The sequence below is a fragment of the Aegilops tauschii genome, chromosome 7, assembly GCF_002575655.3.
Source record: "Aegilops tauschii subsp. strangulata cultivar AL8/78 chromosome 7, Aet v6.0, whole genome shotgun sequence".
NCBI lineage: Eukaryota > Viridiplantae > Streptophyta > Magnoliopsida > Poales > Poaceae > Aegilops > Aegilops tauschii.
The window spans coordinates 31,159,905-31,186,079 of record NC_053041.3 but is presented as its reverse complement, the minus strand read 5'-3'; the positions used below and the strand labels follow the sequence as shown (position 1 = coordinate 31,186,079).

Genomic DNA, 26,175 nt, shown 5'->3' with positions numbered 1-26,175 from the left:
ATTACGAGAAGGTTAATTTTGTGTTGATGAGTGGTGCACATTTACCAAAATAGTGGTGCACATTTACCGAAATAGAGTCCAATAAAGGCGAAAAACCTGGAGTTTCTAAAGTGTGAGGAGAGGCCACCATCTCATGTCCAGATGATCAGGATTTCTGCAAACTTTGCATCTGCATATCTCAACTTAAGTTCCTCTCGACGGATTCTGGCTCAACATTCATAATGTCGAAAAGCTTCCATTTGTAACCACCTTTCCCACTACGTCGATAACTATTGTTGGGGAACAAGCACATTTTTTTGGGCTAACAGTAGAAATTCCTACAGTGTATATTTATATATGTTGTGCTTTATATGGGTTACAAAAAAAAAGAGTAAATCTAATACAAGGAATGTATTCCCTAGGTGCTAATACAAGGCACATTATCTACAACGATTGCATTTTTCTAAATATCCTACCACCGAATTATGATTTTGCCATTGATAAAATAACTTATGCATCAATTTTCCACCTGTTGGTGTTGAGTTGATGGATGAATGAGGACGATATTATTTTTTAGAAAAAAAGAGGAGGGGTTAATTACGTGGAACACTATTACCAAAACCGAATCTTGGAAAAAGTAGAACCGAGAGCCACCAAAGCGTGAAGAGAGAGAACCATATGAAATCTTGATAATCTAGGATAACTTTGCTGACTCAACATCTATATCTTCCAACTTTAGTTCCACTCGCCAGAACACGTTACTTATCAAGGCAAAAGTACATTGTCCAATAGTTTTTCAACTTTATGCCGATAATTGTTTGTAGGCAGACTCGTGTCACATATGACGTATTGTGAATATCTTTGAGCTTGGTAGATGCAAGACAACTAATTACAGGTAACTTCTGTCACACTATCATGATCTCTTGGATCTACCAAAACAAATTTTGTACTTTGTATATGCTGCCCAAGACATGTGAACAACGAGAACACACGGACTCTACTAGATCAGGAAAGAAGTGGAGGTTGTCAAATCGTGTGCTACTAGTCACCGTGTCTTCCACGGCCTTGTTGCCCCTCGCCCCGACTCACGTCTCGCCCATGTAAACTGGCCGAAGTGATAATGATTGATTGCTTCCGACCAACACTTTTGGCTTACACATACACATGAATAAAGCTAATCCATTTTTCCAAGCTAGTGGATTCATGATAGGACGTATGCGAACGAGGTTTATTGCCAAAGGTAGTCATGCCCTGTGTTTGGTGACAATCACGCAGACAAAACAAATGCTCTACTCGCATGAGGGACCCCCTATTTGGAGACATGCGCGCCAGGGATCGAGGGAACGCGCAGCCCCAGCTCATGTATAGGGCGCGATGCCCACCTCTTTCTTACTATGATTTTTATTTTTTTCTGCGTTTTTATTTTGTAAAATAATTCAGGTTTTCATAAAAGTTGTGAATTTCAAAAGAAGTTGCGAATTCTGGGAAAAGTGTAAAATATCATAAAATGTCCATGAATTAGAAACAGTGTGCAAGGTTTTAAAAAATATCAAGGAAATCCTAAAATGTTCGTGATTTTGAAAAATGTTCCCACATTAAAAAAATGATAAATTCTCATGGATTCAAAAAGTGTTGATGAATTTATAAAGAAGTCCATGAATTTATATAATATGTTAAAAATATTCAAAAATGCTCGTGTATTTCTAATTTGTTCGTGCAAAATGTTCAAAGAAAATCAAATTCACTGATTCAATAAGCATCCATGAACTCAAGATTTTTTTTCAAAAACAAAAAATGTTCCTTAATTTTTAAAATAGGTTCAAAATACCAAAAAAGTTCTCCTGTTCAAAACAAATTTTCCCCTGTTCAAAAAACTGTTCGCAATGTTGAAAGAATATTCGCGTATTTAAAAAAATCTTCACGAGTTTAAAAAGTGTTCGCCATTCAAAGACATGTTAATGTATTTGAAAAAATGTTCATCAATTTAAAAGCTCTTCGAAAAAATGAATATAAAAACAAAAAAAGAAAAAGAAATAGAAATCAAAAAATAGAAAAAAAGTTGGAAAAAAAGGAAAAAATCAAAATCAAAAGGAAAAGAAAAAACCGAAAAACAATAAAGCGGAAGGAAAAAAACTGGTTCATGGAAGGTTCTAGAACCTTCCCAAATCAGTGGAGATGGAATCTGGTAATGGGCCTGCCACCCTTGCGTGAGTGCTCTTCTCGGCCTCGTGCACCTGCAAAAGTAACGTTAGCTCTCCTCGGCCTGGTGCAACAAAAAACCACACACGGCTCGGCCTCATGTGCCCTGTTGCGCTAGAGCTCGAGCGGAAGAGTTTGGCAACAACCGAACGGTCATTATATAGTCAGTCCACTCCAAGTGAAACGGAAATTCTAACGAGCGAATGTTAGAATTCTAGCACTATAGCATGATGCAATCAAAATTGTTCCTTCTCTATGCAAAGAAGTTAATATCAAACTATGCTTGACATGCGAAACAAATCATTGGTAGGTGCACATACAAGGAAAAGGTGGAATTGCTAAGTGCGCACAACCAAAAACAAATGATGGTGACATTATCCCAATTGAAGGCGTTTTCCAGAAAAGAAAAAAAGGCTTTGCAGCCTAAACCGATTTGCTATTCGGTTTCATCATTGGCTTTGTATCAACAAGGGCTTCAAAATTAGATTCCACGTGGCTACTTTGAACTCAAAATAAAAAATCATTGAGACATAGCAACATAGGGCATAGTTTCGAAGATCTACACCCGTCATGCTATAGAGCTTGGGAGATTGTGTTGGCTCTCTATTCCTGTCTACAAAAACCATTGCATGTTTTATTGAAATGACTAACCAATTCAGAGGAAGTCATAACTCAAGAAAAAAAAAAGGGTCTATCACATAGCGCAGGAGTTAGATGACACTGTCAATTCTCATCTAGATGGTACTCCCTCCATAAAGAAATATAAGAGCGTTTAGATTACTATTTTAGTGATCTTAACGCTCTTATATTTTGGTTTTGCTACTAATTATGAACCGAAAAAGAAAAACTTGGAGCAACTCGGGCCTGTCGAGGACTCCACGGGTGCTTGCCTCTATTGCCGTTTTCCAGATGAGCGCGGAACACCTGCATCGGCCAGGATACAAAGCTCTAGTAGAATTAAGAGGTGATCACAATACACTCGACTCTGGTAGGCCTCCATCAGCTGCAGCACAATCGGGCATTTCACCAACAGCGTGCTCGCCACTGGCGCTTGCATCCTTTTACAGATGAGTACAGAACACCTGCATCGGCTAGGATACAAAGCTCTAGTAGATTCAAGAGCTGATCACAATACACTCGACCCTGGTTGAGGCCTCCATGAGCTGCAGCACAAGCGGGCACTTCACCGACAGCGTGCTCGCCGAGGTTGTCGTCAGCTCGCCATACTTGTACCGCACGGTGCCAACGACCCACAGGTCCAAGGGGAAGACACCCGTTCCACTTGCCATCGCGTTATCGAAGTATCGGGCGGAGCTCCCCTGGAGCATGCCTCGCACCGTGTCGGTCCGCCGGACGCCCTGGAACGACAGCGGCAAGGCGGCACGGCCGAACCGCTCTTCCTGGTAGAATCCCTCCACCTGCAGCCGGTCGTAGTAGACGGATACCCGTTTGCTCGGGTTCGAGATGGACACACCGGCTGTGAGGTTGTAGGACAGCAGCGGGGGGCTCGTCGTCGAGTTCAGGTTGAAGCTCCAGAGTGTTGCCGAGTCCACGGCCATCTGGATCGTCCGGGGACGGTAGATGAGCCAGATGAGGAGGGATAGGACGCCTATGAAGGTGCAGATGCCGATGAAGACTCTCACCAGGATGCGGAATGGGGTCAAACGGCGGCGTGGGGGAGCTTGGGCCGGAGGGCTTGGATCAGGAGCGTACTGGGTAGGCACGCCGCTGTCGACGTAACCCGTTTCGAAGGTGTAGACATGGCGTTCTTGCTGTGATTGGTACATGGCTAGAGGGAGACGACCCAGGTGACTTGACATGAAGGGATTGACAGATATAGTAGTGGTTGCCCTTGTTCGAAGCTGATCCCATCGATGTGGTAACATGCAGAGACAAAAAATGACGAAACCTTCAAGGCTCTTACCGGCAATATTAATAAACATGCTTAAGAAAACAAGGCACGTCAACACTGGACGGTGGAAGCAGCGAAGCAAACACGTGGAAATGAAGATTGCAGATTTGCAAATGCAAACAAGGACTGATGCTACCACTGTGCAAATAATTGTACTAAATCAACGGCAATTAATACAGATCGAAGAGAGTACAAAATTTATTATTTCGTTTATCACTTTAGAATTGAGAAGAATAAATCAAATTGGGCAGTCAGAAATCGACGGGACCTGCACGAGAATCTGCCACAGCCGCGCACTAGAGCGACGACGGAGGAAGGCCCAGCCACCGCCGTCATCCACCGTCAACCTTTGTCTAGCGGTGATCCGGCTATGGCGACGAGATTAGGAGGCGGTGGCTGCTAGGGTTAGGAGGGGCGTGAGGCAGTGATCAAATGGCGTTCGTAGTTGTGGAATCAATTTTTTGTGTCCTGCCTGGTCACAGACGCGTCGACGGGCGTTTGGTGGCAGGATTTTAGTGTTTATGGTTATTGATGCTCTAAATACTGCAGATTCCAAATATACCTTATTTAATTAGTCTACTTAACTACAATGTACAGCAACTCAATATATTAACAAAGCTGGTATACGTGCATTACTTCGTAAAGTTGTTGCAGCTTAATTATCCTGATTACCTCAGCAACTTTGTCACTGAAAAAGATTGACAAAATCACTTTATTTTTTGTCATGACTGTGAAAATATGCTTCTTGATAACAACCGTGTGTGCATACGTATACATGTAGGCATGGTAAGTGACGAAGATTTTCTCCATTGAGACAGTAGTTACCTAGCTACCAAGTCATAGTCAAGTGAGAAAGACAAAATATTTGTACAGCTCCCGTCCGACGCTCACCCAACAAATTGATATTTTAGTTCAACTCCTGTGCAGGTACGCAGTCGGTTGATTAATCCTGTACAGATCTTGTATCGTCACACACATAATTTTGTCATCCTATCTATCCTCACACACGTAATCTTCTACCGCTCTCACTTATGACACACATAATTTTTGTCATCTTTGTCCATACTTTTTTTAGCATCCTTTAGGGCATCTCCAACGGCGACCCACAAATTGCCCATAACCGTTCGGACCGCATGGTCCGGACGTGTTGTGTTATCCTATGCCGGCTTGTATCGGTTCCGTCCGAATGTACTTTCTCCCGCAAACCGGAGACAAACGTGGGGGTCTTTGTGTGCGTCTCGACCGGTTCCAAGCCTGTGTCTAACTGGCCTACCAAAAATCCCCCGCCACCTCTCCCGCGCTTTTCATCGGGCGCCTGCGGCGTTTGCCGCGCCGCATTCATGCCAGCCCAGATCATGTGTCAGCCGACATTGATGCCGCGATTTGACCTAACGGGAGGGTAGCGTTGACGGACGTGACCTCTGTGGCGTAGCCGATTCAATGTGGATGCCGCGTCCCAAGGAACCAACTCCGGCCACTGCACCACATTGAAGCAGGCTGACCGCCCCTTTGCCTGACTTGGCCGCGCCTATTTAGGTCGTGCGCCGGCGACGCACAGAGCCGCAGTCTCCCTCCCCGAGCACCGCCCCTCCCCTGCCCCATCTTCATGCCCAAGCCCCTCGTCCTCTCCGAGCCCAGCGGCGGAGTAATGATGCTCCGCGCCGACAGGCGGAGTAGGTGGGAACTCCTCCTCTAAGGGTTTTGGCGGCGCCGCACACGCTCTCCGGACCCGTCGGCGTCCACGACGGCTGGCTCCTACAGGAAGGAGGAGATCGTCATATCCTCTGGCGACGAGGAGGACCAAGCGCTGCAGCAGCAGCCGCCCCGACTCCTCAAGGAAGCCGCTCTAACGGCAATAGATTTGGTCGGTTAGATCGAGATAATGATAGAGCGGTCGCACCATCACAGGAGCCCGTCACCACCATCGCCGGCGCACGTAAAGCAGGAGCCAGCGTCCCCGTCGCGCCACTGTGTGAAGCGCGAGCCGGCGTCCCTGCTCCAGCCTTTGAAGGACGAGTCGGCCTTGCCCCAGCACAACCGCGGCATACAAATCGGACGCCGCATGAATGACAAGCCGTCATCGCCCCCGGGTCAAGGAGGAGCCAGTGTCCTAATCACGCAGCCGTACAGCCGCCACTGCCTCCCCATCTTGGAGGAGCCGCCGCCCGCAATCTAGATGGTGCGGGTCCACCTCCTCCACTACCTCATAGGATGCAGTTATGGCGGTGCCTCGGGCTCGAGGTCCGTCGTATCCGAGGCGGAGCACGCGGCAAGGCAGCAGGCAAGGTACAACCGGCGCAATGCTGGTCGCCGCTCCGCGTTCGCCATGAGGGACGACGTGGCGTCGGACTGGGTCCGCAATGACCTTGACCTCGCCGCCAATTGGGCAATCGACCGTGGCGACGGCCGCCAGGCGCCGCCATCGCTTGACGGCGAGCTCGCCAAGATTGGCGAGGAGTGGGTGCTTCGCGACCGCTTCACCAACGCCGATAGCGGCAAGGCCACCACCTGGGCTCCGAAGGCAACATCGGCAGTGGCAGCGGAGTCACTCCACCCAGCGTAGCAGGAGGCGGAGTGACTCCTACACGAGTGGCAGGCAGCCACCGGACAAGGCTGTCATGGCCCTCCGGTGGCGTTCCACCGCTGGAGGGACGACAACGACGAGGCGGCACAAAGGGCGACGACGGCGTGGCATTGCAGGGCGGCCACATTTACGAGCTAGTCGTCTTGTATAGGGTTTTGGGTTTTTTTTCTACTTTTTTTGTTAAATGGTCGAAATATGGATCTTTTATGTAAACTATATGCGAACTTTAATGAAATCCACCCGGTTTGAACGAATTTCGTCCGTTTTGTTCGAATTGGATGGCGGTCTCTCGCATCCATGTCCGTGGACTGGTACCCGTGTCAATAGGTGGATGGGGGACAAATTATGTGAGTCGATGCCCTTACATATTTTTTTGATTGCATACGCTGTCATTGTACAAAAACAAAAGTGTTTGTGAACAACCAGACCGCTTTGACAGAGGTTACGGAGCAAAATGCTGGGTGTTAAAGTTAAAGGTCAAACTAATCTTGTATATTCTTAGGTTCAGTTATTGAATATAAACTTGTTTGATACTCCCTCCATCCAATAATCTAGTGTTAAAAATGCTCTTACATAATGAGACTGAGGGAGTAATAGTGAGGGCATTTCTAAGGCGGATTCAGTAAACCTCCCACAACCGTTTGAATCACGGAAGCCATCCAATACCGATCTGTATCAGTCCGCGGGGCGGTCCGGACGTGATTTCTCCTACAAATTGGAGACAAACGTGGGGGAGGTTTGCCGGAGTCCGGACAGATCTCAAGGCCGTTTCTGACCGCCCTGGCCCACCAAAACCCCCTTTCCCATCCCACGAGCGCTCCTGCCCGGCGCCAGCTGCCCGCATTCATGCCGCTGTAGAGCGCACCACTCAACATTGAAGACGCCTCAGAGCCGACACGACATCTCACTGCCTCCGCCATTGAAGCGACGCGCCAGCCAAGGGCGCTGCCCATGACACGTCTCCGGTGTCTGCGCCTGTTCAAAGCGGAGACGCGTGACTGGACGAAACGGGACAGATATCAACCGCGCTCATTTAATGCCGTTGTCCATCCATCTACCACCATTAAGCAGGCTTTCCAACCAAGAAACCCACTCCGGCGGCGCTCATTGACGCACCTGGACGCCTCGCCTCACCGGAATCCACTATATAAAGGCGGACACACCCGACTAAATCCACACCACAACACTAGCCCCTCCACATCCTCCTCCCTTGCACTACATCTGCCATGACCGCCAGCGGGAAAGCTCTGTGGGATAATCTATCACCGGAGATGAAGCACGCGGTGGCCACCCTTGCTGCGGCCTTGCATAGCCTTCGTGCCAGCTGGATCGAGGCCGGCTTGCCGGCCAGCTCACCCGAGGTATGCGAGGACGAGGACGAGGACAACACCACGATGGAGACAGACTCCGACGACTCCACCCTGGCTCCCGCGACTTCTGTGTACGCCACTTCACCATGGAGTAGGCGCAGATGCAGTTTTCTCAAAAATAATAACAAATTCTCAACAATTGATGTTGAACACAAATTGCAAACCGCGTGTTTTTTTAAGTTTATCAACTTGTTTTGAAACGTAAACATTTCTTAAATTTGTGAACAAAACTCATATAAAACCGGAACATTTTTGAAATTCTAGAACATTTTTATAAATTGTAAACAATATTTGAAAACAAGTACAATTTTTGGTATTCCAAAGAACATTTCAAAATTTTGAACATATTTAAAAAAAGAATAATAAAATTCAAAAAAGATAAAAATGAATTAATGGAAAAAGAAAATAAAAACAAAAAAGTAGAAAAAAGTGATTAGGCCTTGGCCCAACTAGGCAACGACGTCGCTCCCGTCTCAACCCGGTAATCCGACCCATGGGCGACCGCGCCATGGAAACCCGACCCGAATGGGTAGGGTATCGGTCGCCATATTCACCCATTGATAAGCCCTATGGGTAACCCGATTAGTCATGAGTGGGGTATGGGCATGGGGTTTTGCCCTTTGGGTAGCCCAATGGGTCACCAGATTAAGATTAGTGAGTAAAATACAATTTTATTTTTTACGAGGTGTGTGGTGAAGATACATGGTAATTAATTTGTTTAGTACACACCATTTTTTTAAGGTTAGTTTAGTACACACCAACGCTGCCGGTAAGGATGCATGTATGCATCTTTGCTCTGCCTTTTATTTCTTGTCGATCGCTTCAGAACGGTAAGGCCCATAGTTGAATTGTATAAATACTACTAGTCTATGTATGTAACTTCATTTGCTCAAAAAAAAGTATGTAACTTCAAAATGGTGCAGTATGTTGGCCTATTGGGTGATGCACGAGGGTGTGCTGTGCGTGTTCCGCAACAAAATGAACATAGGAGTAGCTTATTTAGTCCCACCTCGCTTGCTTGAGCGCACGGCGGCAAAAGAGACAAAGAAAGGCGTCGGCAAAGTTCAAAGGAATGCTAAACGCAAGATCTGCGGTCAGTTCGGCAAAATAAAAATGAAATGAAATATTAGACCCGACGTGTGTACTATTGGGTCAGGTCGCCCATCCGGTTCTAGCATGGGTCTCCTTCTAAGATGGTGTGCAGACTGTACGCCCGCTAAATATTCGGGTATGGATCTAGGAGAGCTTGACCCGGCCAAACCTCACCTAACCCGACTGCTAGGTTGATGCGGATTTGAAAAAGGTTCATTATTTTGAAAAGAAATAGCAGGTCGGCCCAAGCGTTTATTGATCTGAAAAAGTTCATTAATTTTGAAAAAAATCGCAGGCTTTGTAAAAAATTCATAACAGTTGAAAAGAGTTTGTGGTTTTGAAAACAAAATTCATGAATTTAATAAAATGTTCATGAATTGAAGAAAAAGTTCATGATTGAAAAATAGTTAATGAATTTTTCAAAAGAAAAGAAAATTGAAAAAAACAAAAGAAAAACCAGACAAACGAAAACTTGAAAAAAAAACAAATAGGCTCTCATTGGTTAGTGTTATATTTGAAGAAGAAAAGGAAGGTAATTAGACACAATAAGAAAGTTGGCCAGTCCGTTATTATGGTTGTACTAAGCAAATAGGTGCTGGGTTCGAATGTTATCAAGGCATTTATTTTTTGAAGGTTTACCGAAGCGAAAAAATGTGCAAAATGGGTCGGCCCAGGGCGGAGAGTGTGTGTGCAGGATGTACACAAGCCGTATATAAAGAGATGTACTTTAAAAAAGACCATCCTGCGCATTCTTATGAAGGGGTATGGACAGATCTTGTACATCGATGTGTCTAAGTGGGTTGTACATCGAAGAAGAAGGGAATTGTATACATTTCTAAAGGAGTTGTACGAAGCAAACCCCAACTTTCAAAACTGAAGTTGTAGATGATGTAGATTAGTTCTACAAAGCGAAACCAACATTTGCTATGCCTTCTGTGAAACGTCAAGTCGTCTTATTATTCTCTTGAAATAAGCTTTCGCTTTGATGTATAGAGCAATGAACTGAAGTACCCGCCATAGTTTATACATTATAGAAGTATTAATTTGAAAGAATGAAGCAAATAATCCGTTACGGCAACAGCGACGGCCTTAAATGCATTCCCTTAGTGGGGACGTTAAGGTGGACACTATGCATGTTGTGAGAATTGGGACCAACTTGTTAAGAATGTAAGATTCGTGCTTGTGAGTTGTCACGACGCTGTAGGTGATCAGAAGCCAAGCACCTCGCAGCAGGTTTTCCACAAGTGCGTCGAACTCATCAGCTAGAAAAGGGATCAGAGACATGTGGTTTATTTTAGCTCTGTAGGATCAGATGGAGATGATGTTTGGGATGCCCTTGCCGGTGACGGCGGGCTGGGAGAATGGTTTCATGAGCTGCTACGGCACGATGCCGACGCGGCACCGGTTCTTGAGCTTCCTGTCCTTGTTCCTTCCGTCGATGATCCCGTCCACCTCCTTAAGACAAACCTCAGGTAGGCCGCATGCACCATGGTGTCGCCGCCCCGCGGTGCGCTCTCCATCCCTCCGAGGTACTCCTCGTCAGGAGAGTGATTGGACAACACATCTAACACCGTCATCACCAGCTTTGCCTGCACCTGCGACGGGAAGCATTCTCGGAGCGCCTGGTCCGGTTTGTCCAGGAACTTCTCAACCGGCATGTTGGTGCGCGCGATGGAGGGGCGGTTCGGGAAGTGTCCCCCGAAGTCATACTGCCCGAAGTTGACCGCCGTGTGGTGCGCCGCCGCCACCCAAATGATGGTAGTGAGCTTGTGCGCTAGGTTCTCCTGCGTATACAGCTTAGGCCACCAGGGCGCATCCTTCTTGTCGCCTTGTCCCTCGGTGCGCACCTCCTTCCAGAACGCCTGTAGCTCCACGTCTCGCTGGCCATGGTGGCAGCGTCCGGGTAATACCGGGAGACGTATGCCAGGAGCCACCCCTTGACGGCGTCCCAGATGAGGAGCCCATCATTAGCGAACGGATAGTCTTTGATGGCAAGCTTGAGGCCGTGCTCCGCCGTGGGGTCCTCCTTGGCCATCCCTAACCAACTTTCCCATTACGTGGATAACTATTGTTGGGGCAGAAGCACATTTTTTGGGGATGACATTAGGAATTCCTAGAGTGTATGTTTATATATTTTGGGGGTTTATATGGGTTACAAAAAAAGAATAAATCTAATTTTCCACCTGTTAGTGTTTAATCGACGGATGAATGAGGATGAGATTAGTTTTTAGAAAAAGAGAGGAGGGTTTAATTACGTGGAATGCTATTACCAAAACCGGGTATTGAAAATGGTAGAACCACGAGCAGCCAAAGTGTGAAGAACGAGAACCATGTCAACTTTAGTTCCACTCGCCTAAACACGTTACTTATCAAGACAAAAGTACATCGTCCAATAGTTTTTTCAACTTTATGCTGATAATTTTTTGTAGGCAGACTCGAGTCACATATGACGTATTGTGAACATCTTTGAGCTTGGAGCTTCGGTGGTACATAGATGCAAGACGACTAATTAATGGGAACTTTGCCACACTATCATGATATCTTGGATCTTTCCATTTTTTTTGCGGGTGATGATATCTTGGATCTACCAGAAGAAATTGTGTACTTTGTATGTGCTGCCCAGGACATGTGAATAATGAGAACACACACACTCTACTAGATCAGGATAGAATTTGACAATTGTCAAATCGTATGTTGTCTAGTAGCCACCGTGTCTTCCACGGCCTCATTGCGTGTCGCTCGCCCCAGCTTACGTCTCGCCCATGTAAACTGGCCGAACTGATAACGATTGATTGCTTCCGGCCAATACTTTGGGCCGACACATACACATGAATAAAGAGCTAATCCATTTTTAAAGCTGATGGATTCCTGATAGGATGCATGTGAACGAGGTTTGTTGCCAGTGATTTGTCTCGTGTCTTGTGTCATTTTCTTCCTTTACTCCTTAGTGTCACGGGTATGGTGACAACCTACAAGTAGTGTATACATGCGAATATATGCACGGGCCAGTCGACTCCTCTTCTCCTATGACATTTTGGTCCATACACCCGGTTTATTCCCCAATTAACCAGTCTATTTGACCAGTTTTCACTGGTTTGACTGAGGAGAGGAGGGTCGTATGTGTTGGAAATATGAGCAAATTACTACGAGATTTTATCCGAATAAACAGAAGATAAATCATGACAGCACTAGCAAAGATTAAACTAATCATGCGAACCATAGTAGATGAATATATCACATCTAGGGGCACATACTAGAAACATGAATTCTACCACGATCTCGAACAAGAAGGATAGAATCACATACGGTGCAGCAGGAGCAGCACCGCCGACGGTGATGTTGTCGCCCATGTCGTTGAGGATGAGGTTGCCGAGGTCGGGGAAGAAGTCGTCGTCTACGAAGTCGTCGTCGCCGGCAGTCGCGCGAGTGCGCTCCCCAAAAACTTGATCACCCCTCTCCCGTACAGGATCACGAGAGGCGGGGTTCCGGAGGCCTAGTGTCCCTTCTTGCGGTGCACACCAGAAGGAGGGATGGAGAAGACTTGTGTGGCGGCGCAATGCTCTAGAACGGTGGTGCGAAACCATACGATACGACGGCGGCTAGGGTAGACGTGTGCCTGACTATATAATGCGGGCCGGGTAGGTCGTGGAGAAAACCCCACGTCCAAGTAACGGCCCGATGATCCAAAAGGATCGGAAACGGCTGAGTAATTAACGCGTCCATAATTGTTAATTAATGACTTATTAATTATTCCCGAGCAGCAAAAATATAGACAACGTGCATAGCTCTGTCCTCGGCTCGCCTCATTCCCGAGCCGCGTTGCGTCGCGTTGTGACGAGGTGTGGCGAGCGAGGAGGAGGAGCGTGTGTGTAGGTCTCATCTTCTCATGCTCATACAAGTGGTAGAAGAGCTCAGTTATAAAGAGGTGCAACTCTCTCTCAATTTCCGGGGTGGGACTAAACTTTCGTCTCACTCACACCACTCACATGTGTGCATGAATGGGCCAAGAGAATTTCAAAATTGTAGTTGGGCTTTGGGCCAAAAGCCCACTAGCAAATTCCAACAATCCCCCACAAAGTCTCATTGGCACATCTCATTATTTATTTCCAAATCATTGTTTATATACAGGTGATTAGTGGAGACTGTAAAGTTAAACTTCCATTTAGAGGTGTATGCTAGACTAGGTCACAACTTGAATAGTGGACTATGCCTTAAACTACAAGTTTTCTGCGAGACTAGTTTCACACAAATTCTCGACCGAAACTGGGTTGCCGCAAGGCTTCCCCGCGGGTGGAGCGTATGCATCATACTCTAGGGCATTTCATGAATTTATTAGAGAGCACCCAATTCTCATAGACTGCGACGTTAACAGTCAAATTCATATAGGTGTGTTCCTCAGGAGATGCTCTGCAGGGCAACATCTCTGCTTACCCGAAAAAGCCACTTGGAACACATTAAGATAAGTATCACCCTGCCATGCAGATCAGGAGAGTATTGCATCTTCACGGAGTGGGATAATTAACATAGGGATACTCTCCTCCCAGCTGACCAACAGCTTGTCTCCACTACTTCACGGGATCTCCGATCACATAGAGTGAGTTACCACTATGGACAACTCATGCGGTGGGTCTCAAACCCATCTCCATCGATGCATTATCTATCACATTACGTGATAAACCCTTTGTGAAGGGATCTGCCAAGTTTTTCGACGTTTGGATATAATCCAACGTAATTACTACGGAGTTCCTCAATTTTTAGACAGATTTTAGTCTCCTCTTCACATGCCTTGAGGACTTCACATTATCCTTAGAACTGTTTATCTTGACGACCACAATTTGATTATCACAGTTCATTAGGATGGGGGGTATTGGTTTTTCAACCATAGGTAAGTCCATCAAGAGCTCATGAAGCCACTCTGCTTCAACAGTGGCAGTGTCTAATGCTATGAGTTCTGCTTCCATATTTGACCTCGTTAAGATGGTCTGCTTGCAAGACTTCTAGGAAACAGCGCCACCACCAAGTGTAAAAACATAACCACTTGTGGCCTTAATCTCATCAGCATCAGATATCCAGTTTGAGTCACTCTAACCCTCCAGTACCCTTGGATACCCGGTGTAGTGAATCCCATAGCTCGCAGTGCCTTTCAAGTAGCGCATAACTCTCTCAAGAGCATGCCAATGATCATCTCCCGGTTTTGACACAAACCGGCTCAGCTTGCTCACAGCAAAAGAGATGCCAGGCCTCGTGGCACTCGCCAATACATAAGCGAGCCAAAAATTTGAGAATATCTCAGTTGATCTCTAGTGATCTGTCGATTCTTTCGAAGCAGCACACTAGCATCAGATGGAGTTGGAGAAGGCGAGCAGACGCTATACCCAAAATGACTCAAGATCTTTTCCACATAGTGAGACTGAAGCAGTGTCATCCCACCATTCTCATCTCTTAACAATTTGATGTTTAAGATAACATCAGCTACTCCTAGATCCTTCATCTCAAAACAGCGAGATAAGAAATCCTTAACCTCCTTGATTAGATCAAGTTTGGTTCCAGAGATCAGTATGTCATCGACATACAGACAAAGAATAACTCCTTCGTCCCCACCATGGCGATAGTACACACACTTGTCACCATCATTTACTACAAAGCCTGCAGCAGTTAATGTTCTTTCGAACTTCTCATGCCACTCCTTAGGAGCTAGTTTAAGGCCATATAAAGACTTTAATAACTTGCACACCTTTCCTTCCTGACAAGGTACTAGAAAACCATCTGGCTGATCCATGTAAATTTCCTCCTTCAACTCTCCATTGAGGAAAGCCATCTTAACGTCCATTTGATGAACGAGAAGACCGTGTGAGGCAGCCAGTAATAGTAGCACCCGAATAGTGGTCAGTCTAGCCACAGGTGAGTAAGTATCAAAATAGTCTTCACCTTCTTTTTGGGTATAACCCTTAGCCACAAGCCGTGCCTTGTACTTTTCAATCGTACCATCAGGTCTAAGCTTTTTCTTGAACACCCACTTACATCCTACAGGTTTGCACCCATAAGGACGGTCAGTGATTTACCAGGTTCCATTAGCTATGATGGAATCCATCTCGCTACGGACACCTTCCTTCCAGTAGTCAGCATCAGAAGATGCATATGCTTCTGAAATAGTCCTGGGTGTGTCATCCACGAGGTACACAATGAAATCATCACCAAAGGACTTTGCAGTCCTGTGTCTCTTACTCCTTACAGGAGTTTCATTGTCACCCTCAACAGGATTCTCAACGTTTTTCACCGCAATGGTGGGTTCAGGAATTACAATGAATTCATCACTAGATGGAGTACGTATCTCCTGATTTGATGAACTCGACATATCCTTCATAGGAAATATGTCCTCAAAGAAAGTTGCATCATTCGACTCCATAATCGTACCAACATGCATGTCGGATACCTTAGATTTTATTATAAAAAATCTATAACCAATGCTATGAAAAGCATAGCCCAGAAGAACACAATCCACGGTTTTTGGTCCAAGCTTGCGCTTCTTGGGAATTGGTACATTGACTATCGCCAAACAACCCCAAGTACGTAGGTAAGAGAGTTTCAACCTTTTCCTTTCCCATTCCTCAAATGGAGTCATGGTCTTATGCTTTGTGGGAACTCGGTTTAGGACATGACATGCAGTAATTAGCGCCTCCCCACACCACTCCTTGGAAAGACCCGATGTGTCTAACATGGCGTTAAGCAAATCAATTAGAGTTCGGTTCTTTCTTTCGGCCACCCCATTGGACCGAGGTGAGTAGGGAGGCGTCCTCTCATGGATAATACTATGTTCCACACAAAACAAATCAAATCCATTAGAAAAATACTCTCCACCACGATCAGACCTTAGCCGTTTAATTTTTCGATCAAGTTGGTTCTCTGCTTCATCTCTATAGTTTTTTAAGAAATTTAGAGCCTCGTCTTTTGATTTTAGAAGATACGTATGACAACATCTAGTGGAGTCATCAATCAACGTCATGGAGTATCTCTTTCCACCTTTTGTCCACATGCCATTCATCTAACAAAGATCAGAATGTATAAGCTCTAGTGGCGCCAAGTCTCTTGCCTTTGCAGTCTTATGGGACTTGCGAGGTTGCTTTGCTTGCACACATACTTGGCACTTGGAGCCTTTGACAGTAGGGATTTTTGGAATTAAATTCAAATTGGCTAGCCGCGTCATACAACCAAAGTTAATATGACAAAGTCGTGAATGCCAAATATCGGACTCATTATTGTGGCAAACATTATTAATAACTTTAGTGCAAATATCTGACAAAGATAGGCGGAACAAGCCTCCGCACTCACAGCCTTTCCAACAAATTGTCCACACTTGGAAATTACAACTTTATTGGACTCAAAAACCAACTTAAAACCATCTCGACATAAATGGGAACCGCTGACGAGATTATTATTGATGGACAACACATGATGAACGTTCTTCAGACACACAGTCTTCCCCAAGTAAACTTCAGATCGACCGTACCGACACCTCGAATGATGGCATGTGACCCGTTCCCCATCCGCATGGGAGAAGTCCCTGTGACCTGGTAAGAAGAAAACATCGAGGCGTCAGCACAAACATGCACATTGGCAGCGGTGTCAATTAACCAATCAGGAGATTGAAATACTGAAAGGATGGTAGGAAGAATACCATACCGAGATTCCTTCATATCAGTATCACCGATGACAACATTAGCGGACTTGCCGCTCTTCTCATGTTCGCGCTCCTCAAAGCGGTTAGGACACTTTGGAGGCCAGTGATTAGGATCACCGTAGACATGGCAAAGTCCCTTCCCCTTATTGTGAGAATTCTTCTTGAAGTTGGTAGAATGTGACGGCTTGTTCTTTGCATCAAACTTGCCTTTGCCCTGAGTTTTGTTCTTGTTATCTTTGAACTTGTTGGGCTGGAAGTTCTTCTTTTGTACCATGTGGGCACTAGAAGCTCCCTCAGCAACTCAAGCACGTGTGTCTTTTGCTCTCGCCTTCTCTTCAACATCAAGAGTACCAATGAGATCCGCAACGGAAAACTCCTGTCTCTTGTGTGTCAGGGAAGTAGCAAAATTGTTCCACGAAGGTGGAAGCTTGGCAATGATGCCTCCGGCAACACACACTTGAAGTACTCAAGTTCTTTTGCGAGCAACTGTATCTCATGAGCCTGCTGGACAACAGAGCGCTCATCAGTCATCTTGTAGTCATAGAATTTCTCCATGACATATAACTCACCGCCAACGTCCAAGGCCCCAAACTTGGCCTCGAGCGCTGCCCACATGTCCTTGCCGTTGTCAAACGACATATATGAATCCACAATGGAACCGTCAAGAACACTCAGAAGGGCGCCTTTAAAGAGGGTATCGATCTTCTCAAAAGCTTCCTGCTGTGCAGGATTAAGACCGCCCTCGGGCTTGCCCTTGGTGGCGTCATAGCAGCACATGGTCTGAAACCAATAGACTGCTCTCGTGTGACACCTCTTATATTGCACCCCCTTAAAGGCAGGCGGCTTCAAATGCACAGCAAAACCACTCGGAGTAAATTGCCTATCATCAGGTTTTTGGATTGTTTGAAATATGAGCAAATTACTACGAGATTTAATCTGAATAAATAGAAGATAAATCATGATAGCACTAGCAGAGATTAAACTCATGCGAACTAGCATAGTAAACGAACATATCACATCTAGGGCACATACTAGAAACATAAATTCTACCACGATCTCGAACAAGAAGGATAGAATCACATAAGGTGTAGCGGGAGCAGCACCGCCGACGTTGATGTTGTCGCTCATGTCGTTGAGGATGAGGTTGCTGAGGTCGGGGAAGAAGTCATCGTCGGCGAAGTCGTCACTGCCAGCAGTCGAGCGAGTGCGCTCCCCAAAAACCTGATTGCCCCTCTCCCGTACAGGATCACGAGAGGCGGGGTTCCGGAGGCCTGCTGTTCCTTCTTGCGGTGCACGCCGGAAGGAGGGATGGAGAAGACTTGCGTGGTGGCGCAATGCTCTGGAACGGTGGTGCGAAACCATATGATACGACGGCGGCTAGGGTAGACGCAAAAATGTAGACAACGTGCATAGCTCTGTCCTCGGCTCTGCTCATTCCCGCAACCCACGCCGCGCCGCGCCGCGGCGAGCGAGGAGGAGGAGCGCGCGTGTAGGTCTCCTCTTCTCATGCTCATACAAGTGGTAGAAGAGCTCACCTTATAAAGAGGTGCAACTCTCTCTCAACTTTAGGGGTGGGACTAAATTTTAGTCTCACTACACCACTCACATGTGTGCATGGATGGGCCAAGAGAATTTCAAAATTTTAGTTGGTCTTTGGGCCAAAAGCCGAGTAGAAAATTCCAACAGTATGTAGATAGATCTGGGTTTTTTTGGGTCTAACCAATGGTTTGGTCTGGTTTTTAAAACTATGCCTCTCACTCACCTCCACATCAGCCCTTATGTGCTAGCAGGGAATCATAACTCTCTCTTCTCCCGTGAAGTGTGTTGAGCTGGGCCAACTCGGTCTTGTTTTTTCAACTTGAGGGCTGACAATCGTGCAGGCAAAAAACTGTTGTGCTCGCGTGAGTGCTCCTCTGGGCCTCTTGAGCCTGAAAAACAACGGTTGCGCGAACCAACCTGTAGAATTGCTCCCATCGTTTACAGCATTTTTAACTTTATTGTGATGATTGTTTGTGGCCATACTTGTGTCACACTGATGTATTGTGAACACCTTTGAGATTGGATCTTCCGCGGTACACACATGAGAACTTATTATAGGTAACTTGTGGCACACTATCATGCTATCTTGGAACCATCAAAACAAATTTTTGAGTGACGTATATTCTTATGCTTCTCGAGACATGCGAATACTGAGAACACACACACTCTACTAGGTCTGGATAATTAGATATTGTCAAATCATGTGTTGCCTACGGGTCACCACGGGCTTGTTGCGCACCCACTCGCCCCGACTCGCGTTTCGCTGACGCAAGCTCGCCGAACTGCTCATGATGGATTACTTCCGGACAGTGCTTTTGGGGAAGGCATACACGGAAATTGACTGGTGCCTTCCAATGAAGGGCAAATCTTAGCCGAACATATGGATTACACCCAATCATATTTTAGATGAGTTAATATACAGCTGGGACCATGCATGTTTTGCATGTAAACCTTCTATCCCAGCGAGCTAACAGATCTTGTCTCGAAGGCAAACAACTTTTGTTACATAGTTAGCAAAAGTATAAAGCAGTGTAGCTTTCACGTCGAGCTAGTTGTGACAATCTATACGTGAGAGTGTTATATAGCTAGCATGCAAAAAGGTGAACACTATCTCGGGCGTATGCATCCCTCGTTACATGTGAAGGAAGAGATATGCTTGTGCCATGATCAAAAGTGTATTGCTATTTACTAACCATCAGGTGTTCTATACTTACAAAAGCACAAAGTTATACAGTTGTGAAAAATAGGTTCCAGTCCTTCTAATCCCATACATCTCTCAAACATAGATGTAGGTGCATCATAGGCTGCCAGCGCGGGTGAAGAAAATGCAGCTCTGGTCGCCTTCCTTGTCCTCCATTGTTGGCACCTTTTCTCTTCCACACCATCTCACCCTCTGTGTCTCTTTTTCCAATTGCTCCACGATATAGTCGAAGAGACACTCCTGTTTACAAAATCCCATCTCACCTCTGCCAAAAAAATATGAATCATGCCATGCACGCATAGAATATAATTAACGTTTCTTGGATGCTAAGGGGAAGTGTTGACTTGACAATCAATTGCTTACTTGAACATATAGATGGTGCCACTACCGATCCACCTGCGGCATAGACCGCATGACAGTATGGCTGCTCGGAATGGCCTCCTATTGCTCCAACAGAGGTTCGGTAGTGTAACCTCTAGGATCTCACGCGCGTTGGTGTGGATGAGAGGCCGGACCATGCGTAGGCGTGTAGCGGTTGGTTCCATAATAGCTGAGACAATACCGACGCCGGATCTCTCTGGGTTGTAGCGGCACCCTTTTGGCGACTGTGCTACATCGCTGAATCGCTTTAGCAGTGAGGCCATGGAGCGCTGAGATGATGCCCCTGGAATATCTATTGCAGGCACGGTCAGGTGGCAAAGGTGGTGCCTAATTAGTTTGTCTTTGATGGAATTCAACTACCCTACGTGTAGAGGAGGAGGAGGAGGATGGGATTTATATAGTGCTGGGAGAGAATGTTGTATTTGCAAAACCTTTTTAATCTCTTTGTGTGTTTGTGTGTGTGTGTGTGTAGGGTAGGGGTGGAGGGGTTAGTTTAGTGCTGGCAGGGCATGTTGTAATTGCATAACTTCCAAAGGATTTCTCTTTTGGGGAAGCATTTATCCTAGTTAGTACCTTCGTATAGAAAGGTTAACACCAATAGGTCGCAAGCGCCATCTCCTCCATACGAATTACGACAAGCGAAGATTGAACTGTTTCCTCTCAAATTCCAGTGATATTGCTACATTACATAGATACGACCTTAGTTTGAAATAACAATATTGAAAGCTTTTGCATTGGACTATGGAGCCATTTTCTACAATTCTCGTAGACATGATGTGATGTTTTGAAGAGTACTTATGTTACCTTTTTCATAGCTATACAATATGAATTCAATCTTTTGTAGTAGTACAGCTAAATTGTTTCATGAGAAAATTAATCTGGATTAAGATGACTAGTTTTAACTCACAATTTTAGAATTACCATGTAAATGCGGAGTACACTTTCTGTATGGTTTTGCACATATCTTCAACTAACTATTCCAATCATTCCATTTTGGGACAAACCTTCATAATCCTTTTTTAGGCGTACCAATATGTAGTTCTACATACCGTGTATATTTCTATTTGGAAATCTGCTATTCTTATATTCCTCTTAAGCATCACTGGCCTATTTTCAGTGGTTCTCGTCCAATAGCCCATACTATTCATTTGACCTCATTAACTCGAACTGCCAACTAAATACATTCACACCCTTGTCTACTTCTACTTCAAAAGGAAATTTTTCCGCAATTTGAGTGTTTCTTTCATTCATTATAGCTGCATAACGACACTTACGAACATTAAAATTACTTAAAAGATAGTTCCTGGGTGCATCTAATATAGTATAACACTAACAATTGCTATTAAGTGGGTAACTAGTTCTGAACCAACCAAATCCCGTACCCCGTAGTAAACCACAAACCCAATCACTGAGCAATTCCAGCACACAATAAATTCATGGCTAGACCTTGAGCATTGCCAACTACAAAGGTTTGCATTGTAAGGTTGAGCAATTATGCACAAAATTAACCTTTTAATGGCATGAGAACAAATCTGTGAACTAATTTAAGTATGCCATTACCCAAATAATCTACCTTTGTACAATGACTCAACAGAGTATGATGTTAGAGCGAATAATACCTTGCCTCCGAACAAGACTCTCATTGGAAGTTCGCTGAGAGCACACCTACGATATTTGGTTCCCTCACCTACATTTAGGTTGTCATGGGGGATCTGCACCTCTTCCGGCCGCTCCCCCCCCCTCCCCCCCCCCCGCCTTTATAGTCATCACGCGATAAATATCCTAACTCCCACCAAACATTTAGATGTCACTATGTCGTGTTTCGGTAGTAGTGTGTGGAAGGGAAGGGGAGTTATTTTCAAAATAAAATAAAATAGGAGAAGGTTAATTTTGTGTTGGTGACTGTGCACATTTACCGAAATAGAGTCCAATAAAGGAACAACCTAGAGTTGCTAAAGTGTGAGGAGGGGCCACCATCTCATGTCCGGATGATTTGGATTTGTGCAAGCTTTGCATCTTCATATTTCAACATAAGTTCCTCTCGACAGATTTTGGCTCAGCATTCACAATGTCGAACAGCATCCATCGGTAACCACCTTTCCGACTACGTGGATAACTCTTGTTGGGGCACAAACACATTTTTTGGGGCTAACAGTTGGAATTCGCAGAGTGTATTTATATATGTTGGGGTTTATATGGGTTACAAAAAAATGAATAAATCTAATACAAAGAATGTATTCCCTAGGTGCTAATACAAGGCACATTATATACGGTGATTGCATATTTCTAAATTTCCTTCCACCGAATTATGATTTTGCCACTGGTAAAATAATTTGTGCATCAATTTTCCACCTGTTGGTGTTGAATCGATGGTTGAATTAGGACGGGATTATTTTTTTAATAAAAAGAGAGGAGGGGTCAGTCTTGGAAAAGGTACAACCATGAGCCGCCAAGGCGTGAAGAGAGATAACCATATCTAATCTCGATAATCTAGGATTAATTTGCTGACTCAATATCTACATCTTCCAACTTTAGTTCCTCTCTCCTGAACACGTTACTTAACAAGACAAAAGTATATTAAAAAAGTACATCGTCCAATAATTGTTTGTAGGCAGACTCGTGTCACACATGACGTATTGTAAACATCTTTGAGCTTGGAGCGTTGGTGGTACATAGATGCAAGACAACTAATTACAGGTAACTTCTATCACACTATCATTATATCCTGGATCTACCAAAACAAATTTTGTACTTTGTATGTGCTGCCGAAGACATGTGTATAATAAGAACACATGCACTCTACTAGATCAAGATAGAATTGGAGGTTGTCAAATCGTGTGCTAATAGTCACCATGTCTTCCACGGCATCATTGCGCGCCCCTCGCCCGACTTACGTCTTGTACATGTATACTGGCCGAAGTGCAAATGATTGATTGCTTCCGGCCAATACTTTTGGCTGACTCATACACAAGAATAAAGCTAATCCATTTTTAAAGCCGGTGGATTCATGATACGACGATGTGAATGAGGTTCATTGTCAAAGGTAGTCGTGCCCTGGTTTTCCGCCTCCTTTAGTCCTTAGGGCATGTACAATGGTGCTATCTTATGTGTGCCACGTAGGATAAATGATGAGGTGGAAGAGAGAGAATTAATAAGAAAAGACTTGTCTTCTCTTATTTAAGAGCAGACAAGAGATGATCTCTTAGCATAATATGTCTCACCACGTTTTTAGGAATAGATAATTATTGAAGATATGACTAAGAGATGACCCATTGTAGACATTCCTTTTTGTTATCTCTACATTACATGCAAGACTTAACATAAAACTATCTTATCAACCATTATACATGCCCTTAGTGTCGCGGGTGGGGGGTCGTATCTAGAGCTTCAGGACACACCAGTTCTGGGTTTTCTGGGTCCAACCAACGCTTTTGGTCTGGTCTTTAAAACTATGCCCTTTCACTCACCACCACATCAATCCTTATGTGCTAGCAGGGAATAATAACTCTCTTCTTCCATGAAGTGTGTTGGGCTGGGCCGACTTGGTCTTGTTTCTTCTTCCTAGGGGCTGATAATCATGCAAACATAAAAAATGCTCTGCTGGCATGAGGGACCCCCAATTTGGCTGCGCACCAGGGATCAAGCGAACGCGTAGCCCCAGCTCCTCCCTGTGCCCTTTCGGGCCGGCCCATGTCTAGAGCGCGATGCCCACGTTTTTCTCAATTCGATTTTTATTTTTTCTGTGTTTTATTTTTAAAATAATTCATGATTTCGAAAGAGAACCGAATTTATTTATTTTTTGCAAATTTTTAAATAGAACATAAAATGTCCTTGAATTAAAAAAATCATAGTTTTGATTTTTTTGGCAAATCAGAAAATGTCCGTGATTCTGACAAATGTTCACATATTCAAAAAATGAAGAATTCTCTCGGATTCACAAAATGTTCGTCTATTTCAGAAAATGCTCACAAATTCGAGAAGTGTTCATGAATTTCTATAATATGTACAAATATTCAAAAATAGTGGGAAATTTTGTATATTGTTCCTAAATTTCAAAAAAAGTTTCCAAAATAAACAAAATGCTGATTCAAAAGTATTCATGAACTCATAAAAAGGTTTTCAAAATAAAAACTGTTCCTAATTTTCAAAAATTATTCACAAATATGAAAAAATAATATTCATTGGTTAAAAAAATTTGTCCCCTGTCCAAAAATTTACAAAAATTCAGAATTTTTCATGAATTTTAAAATTTCCTAGTGAATTTTAAATTTTTATAATGAATTTGCAAAAAATGTTCATGAATTTTAAAAATGTTTGGAATTGGAAAACATATTCACTTATTTGAAAATTGGTCATGATTTCAAAAAAAGTTCAGAATTTAAATTATGTTCAGAAATTAAAAAAATAAAAATAAATGAAAAATAAAAAATGGAGAAAAAGAAAAAGGAAATGGAAAACAAAAAAGAAAAATGAAAACGAAAATGAAAATGAAAATGAAATTTTAAAAAAAATTGATAGAGAAAAAATCGGTTCAGATCTAGAACCTTCCAAAAACTGGTGGAGATGAAATACGGTAATAGGCTGGCAGCTGGTGGAGAAATTGAAACTGGTGGAGATGAAATCGGTATATGGGAACTGGCGTGTGTGTTCGGTGGGGGTGGGGGGGGGGGGGGGGGGGGTTACGCGGCAGGTCGCTCGGTGGCGACCTGCGCGACAAATAGGAGCGATCCTCGCGTGAGTGCTCTTCTCGGAGTCGTGCGCCTGCAAAAGGAACGTTTGCTCTTCTTTGCTTGGTGCGACAAGAAACCACGCACGGCTGCCCTCATGTGCCTTGTCGTGCTAGAGCTCGAGCGGGAGAGTTTGGCAACAACCAAACAGTCGTTATACAGTCCACTCCATGTAAAACGGAAATTCGAACGCGAATGTTAGAATTCGAGCAGTATAGCGTGATCCAATCTAGTGCAAAATTGTTCCTGCTCCATGCAATGAAGTTAATCCCAAATTATGCTTGACATGCAAAAGAAATCATTACTAGGTGCACATACAAGGAAAAAGTGGAGCTGCTAAGTGCGCACAACCAAGAACAAATCATGGTGACATTATCCCATTTAAAGGTATTTCCAAGACTAAAAATGCTTTGTAGACTATACCGATTTGCGATTCGGTTTCATCATTGGCTTCGTATCAACAAGGGCTTCTAAATTAGATTCCACCTGGCTAATTTGAAGTCAAAATAAAAAATCATTGTTATTTCTCATCTGAAATGACTGAACCAATTCGGAGGAAGTCACAATTCAAGAAAAAAAAAAGGTTAATCAAATAGCATAGGACTTAGCTGAGACTTTGTCAATTCTCATCTAGATGGGAATTAGCAAAACCGAAAAAGAAAAACTCGGAGCAGTTCGGGCCTGTCAAGGACGGGCGCTTGTATCTATTGCCGTTTTCCAGATGAGAGCAGTACACCAGCATCGGCCAGGATATACAAAGCTCTACGTAGTAGATTCAAGAGCTGATCACAATACACTCGACCCTGGTTGAGGCCTCCATCAGCTGCAGCACAAGCGGGCACTTCACCGACAGCGTGCTCGCCGGCGTTGTCGTCAGCTCGTCAAACTTGTACCGCACGGTGCCAACGACCCACAGGTCCACGGGGAAGACACCCATTCCACTTCCCGTCGCGTTATCGAAGTATCCGGCGGAGCTCCCTTGGAGCATGGCTCGCACCGCGTCTGTCCGCCGACGCCGATCAGGAGCACAGTGGGTGGGGATGCCGTTGTCGACGTAACCCGTTTCAAAGGTATAGACATGGCGTTCTTGCTCTGATTGGTACATGGCTAGAGGGAGACGACCCAGGTGACCTGACATGAAGGAATTGACGGATATAGTAGTGGATGCCCTTGTTCAAAGCTGATCCGGGGTCGATGTGGCAAGATCCAGAGACAAAAACTGACGAAACCTTCAAGGCTCGTAGCGGCAGTAAACATGCTTAAGAAAGCCAGGCACGTCAGCAATGGACGGGGGAAACAGCGAAGCAAACAGGAGGACATGAAGATTGCAGATTTGCAAATGCAAACAAAGACTGATGCTATAACTGTGCAAATAATTGTACTAAATCAACGACAATTAACATGGACCGAAGGGAGTACAATAATTGTTATTTCGTTTATCACTTGAGAATTGAGAAGAATAAATCAAATCGGGCAGTCAGAAATCAGAAAAATATGAGCATCATTCATTTGT

The 26,175-nt window shown here is 44.6% G+C and overlaps 1 protein-coding gene, 1 long non-coding RNA gene and 1 pseudogene across 3 annotated transcripts; all 3 read right to left on the bottom strand.

The window, feature by feature from the left end:
- Nucleotides 1-3,293: 3,293 nt before the first annotated feature.
- On the bottom strand, nucleotides 3,294-3,965 carry LOC109745562 (NDR1/HIN1-like protein 10). Its single transcript, XM_020304687.3, has one exon. It carries the CDS (start codon nucleotides 3,963-3,965, stop codon nucleotides 3,294-3,296), a length of 672 nt encoding a protein of 223 aa, XP_020160276.3.
- A 6,479-nt stretch (nucleotides 3,966-10,444) lies between these two features.
- On the bottom strand, nucleotides 10,445-11,279 carry LOC109745563 (lipoxygenase 7, chloroplastic-like; annotated as a pseudogene).
- Nucleotides 11,280-19,506: 8,227 nt separating this feature from the next.
- Nucleotides 19,507-21,650, bottom strand: LOC120967890 (uncharacterized). 2 transcript variants are annotated; one of them, XR_012189178.1, is made up of 3 exons: nucleotides 21,555-21,650; nucleotides 19,918-20,614; nucleotides 19,507-19,819 (listed from the first exon to the last, which is right to left on the bottom strand). It is a non-coding gene; the product is annotated as an uncharacterized lncRNA (long non-coding RNA). The 2 variants fall into 2 exon arrangements; XR_012189177.1 differs by lacking the exon at nucleotides 21,555-21,650 and having other exon boundaries at nucleotides 19,918-21,548.
- Nucleotides 21,651-26,175: the final 4,525 nt, after the last annotated feature.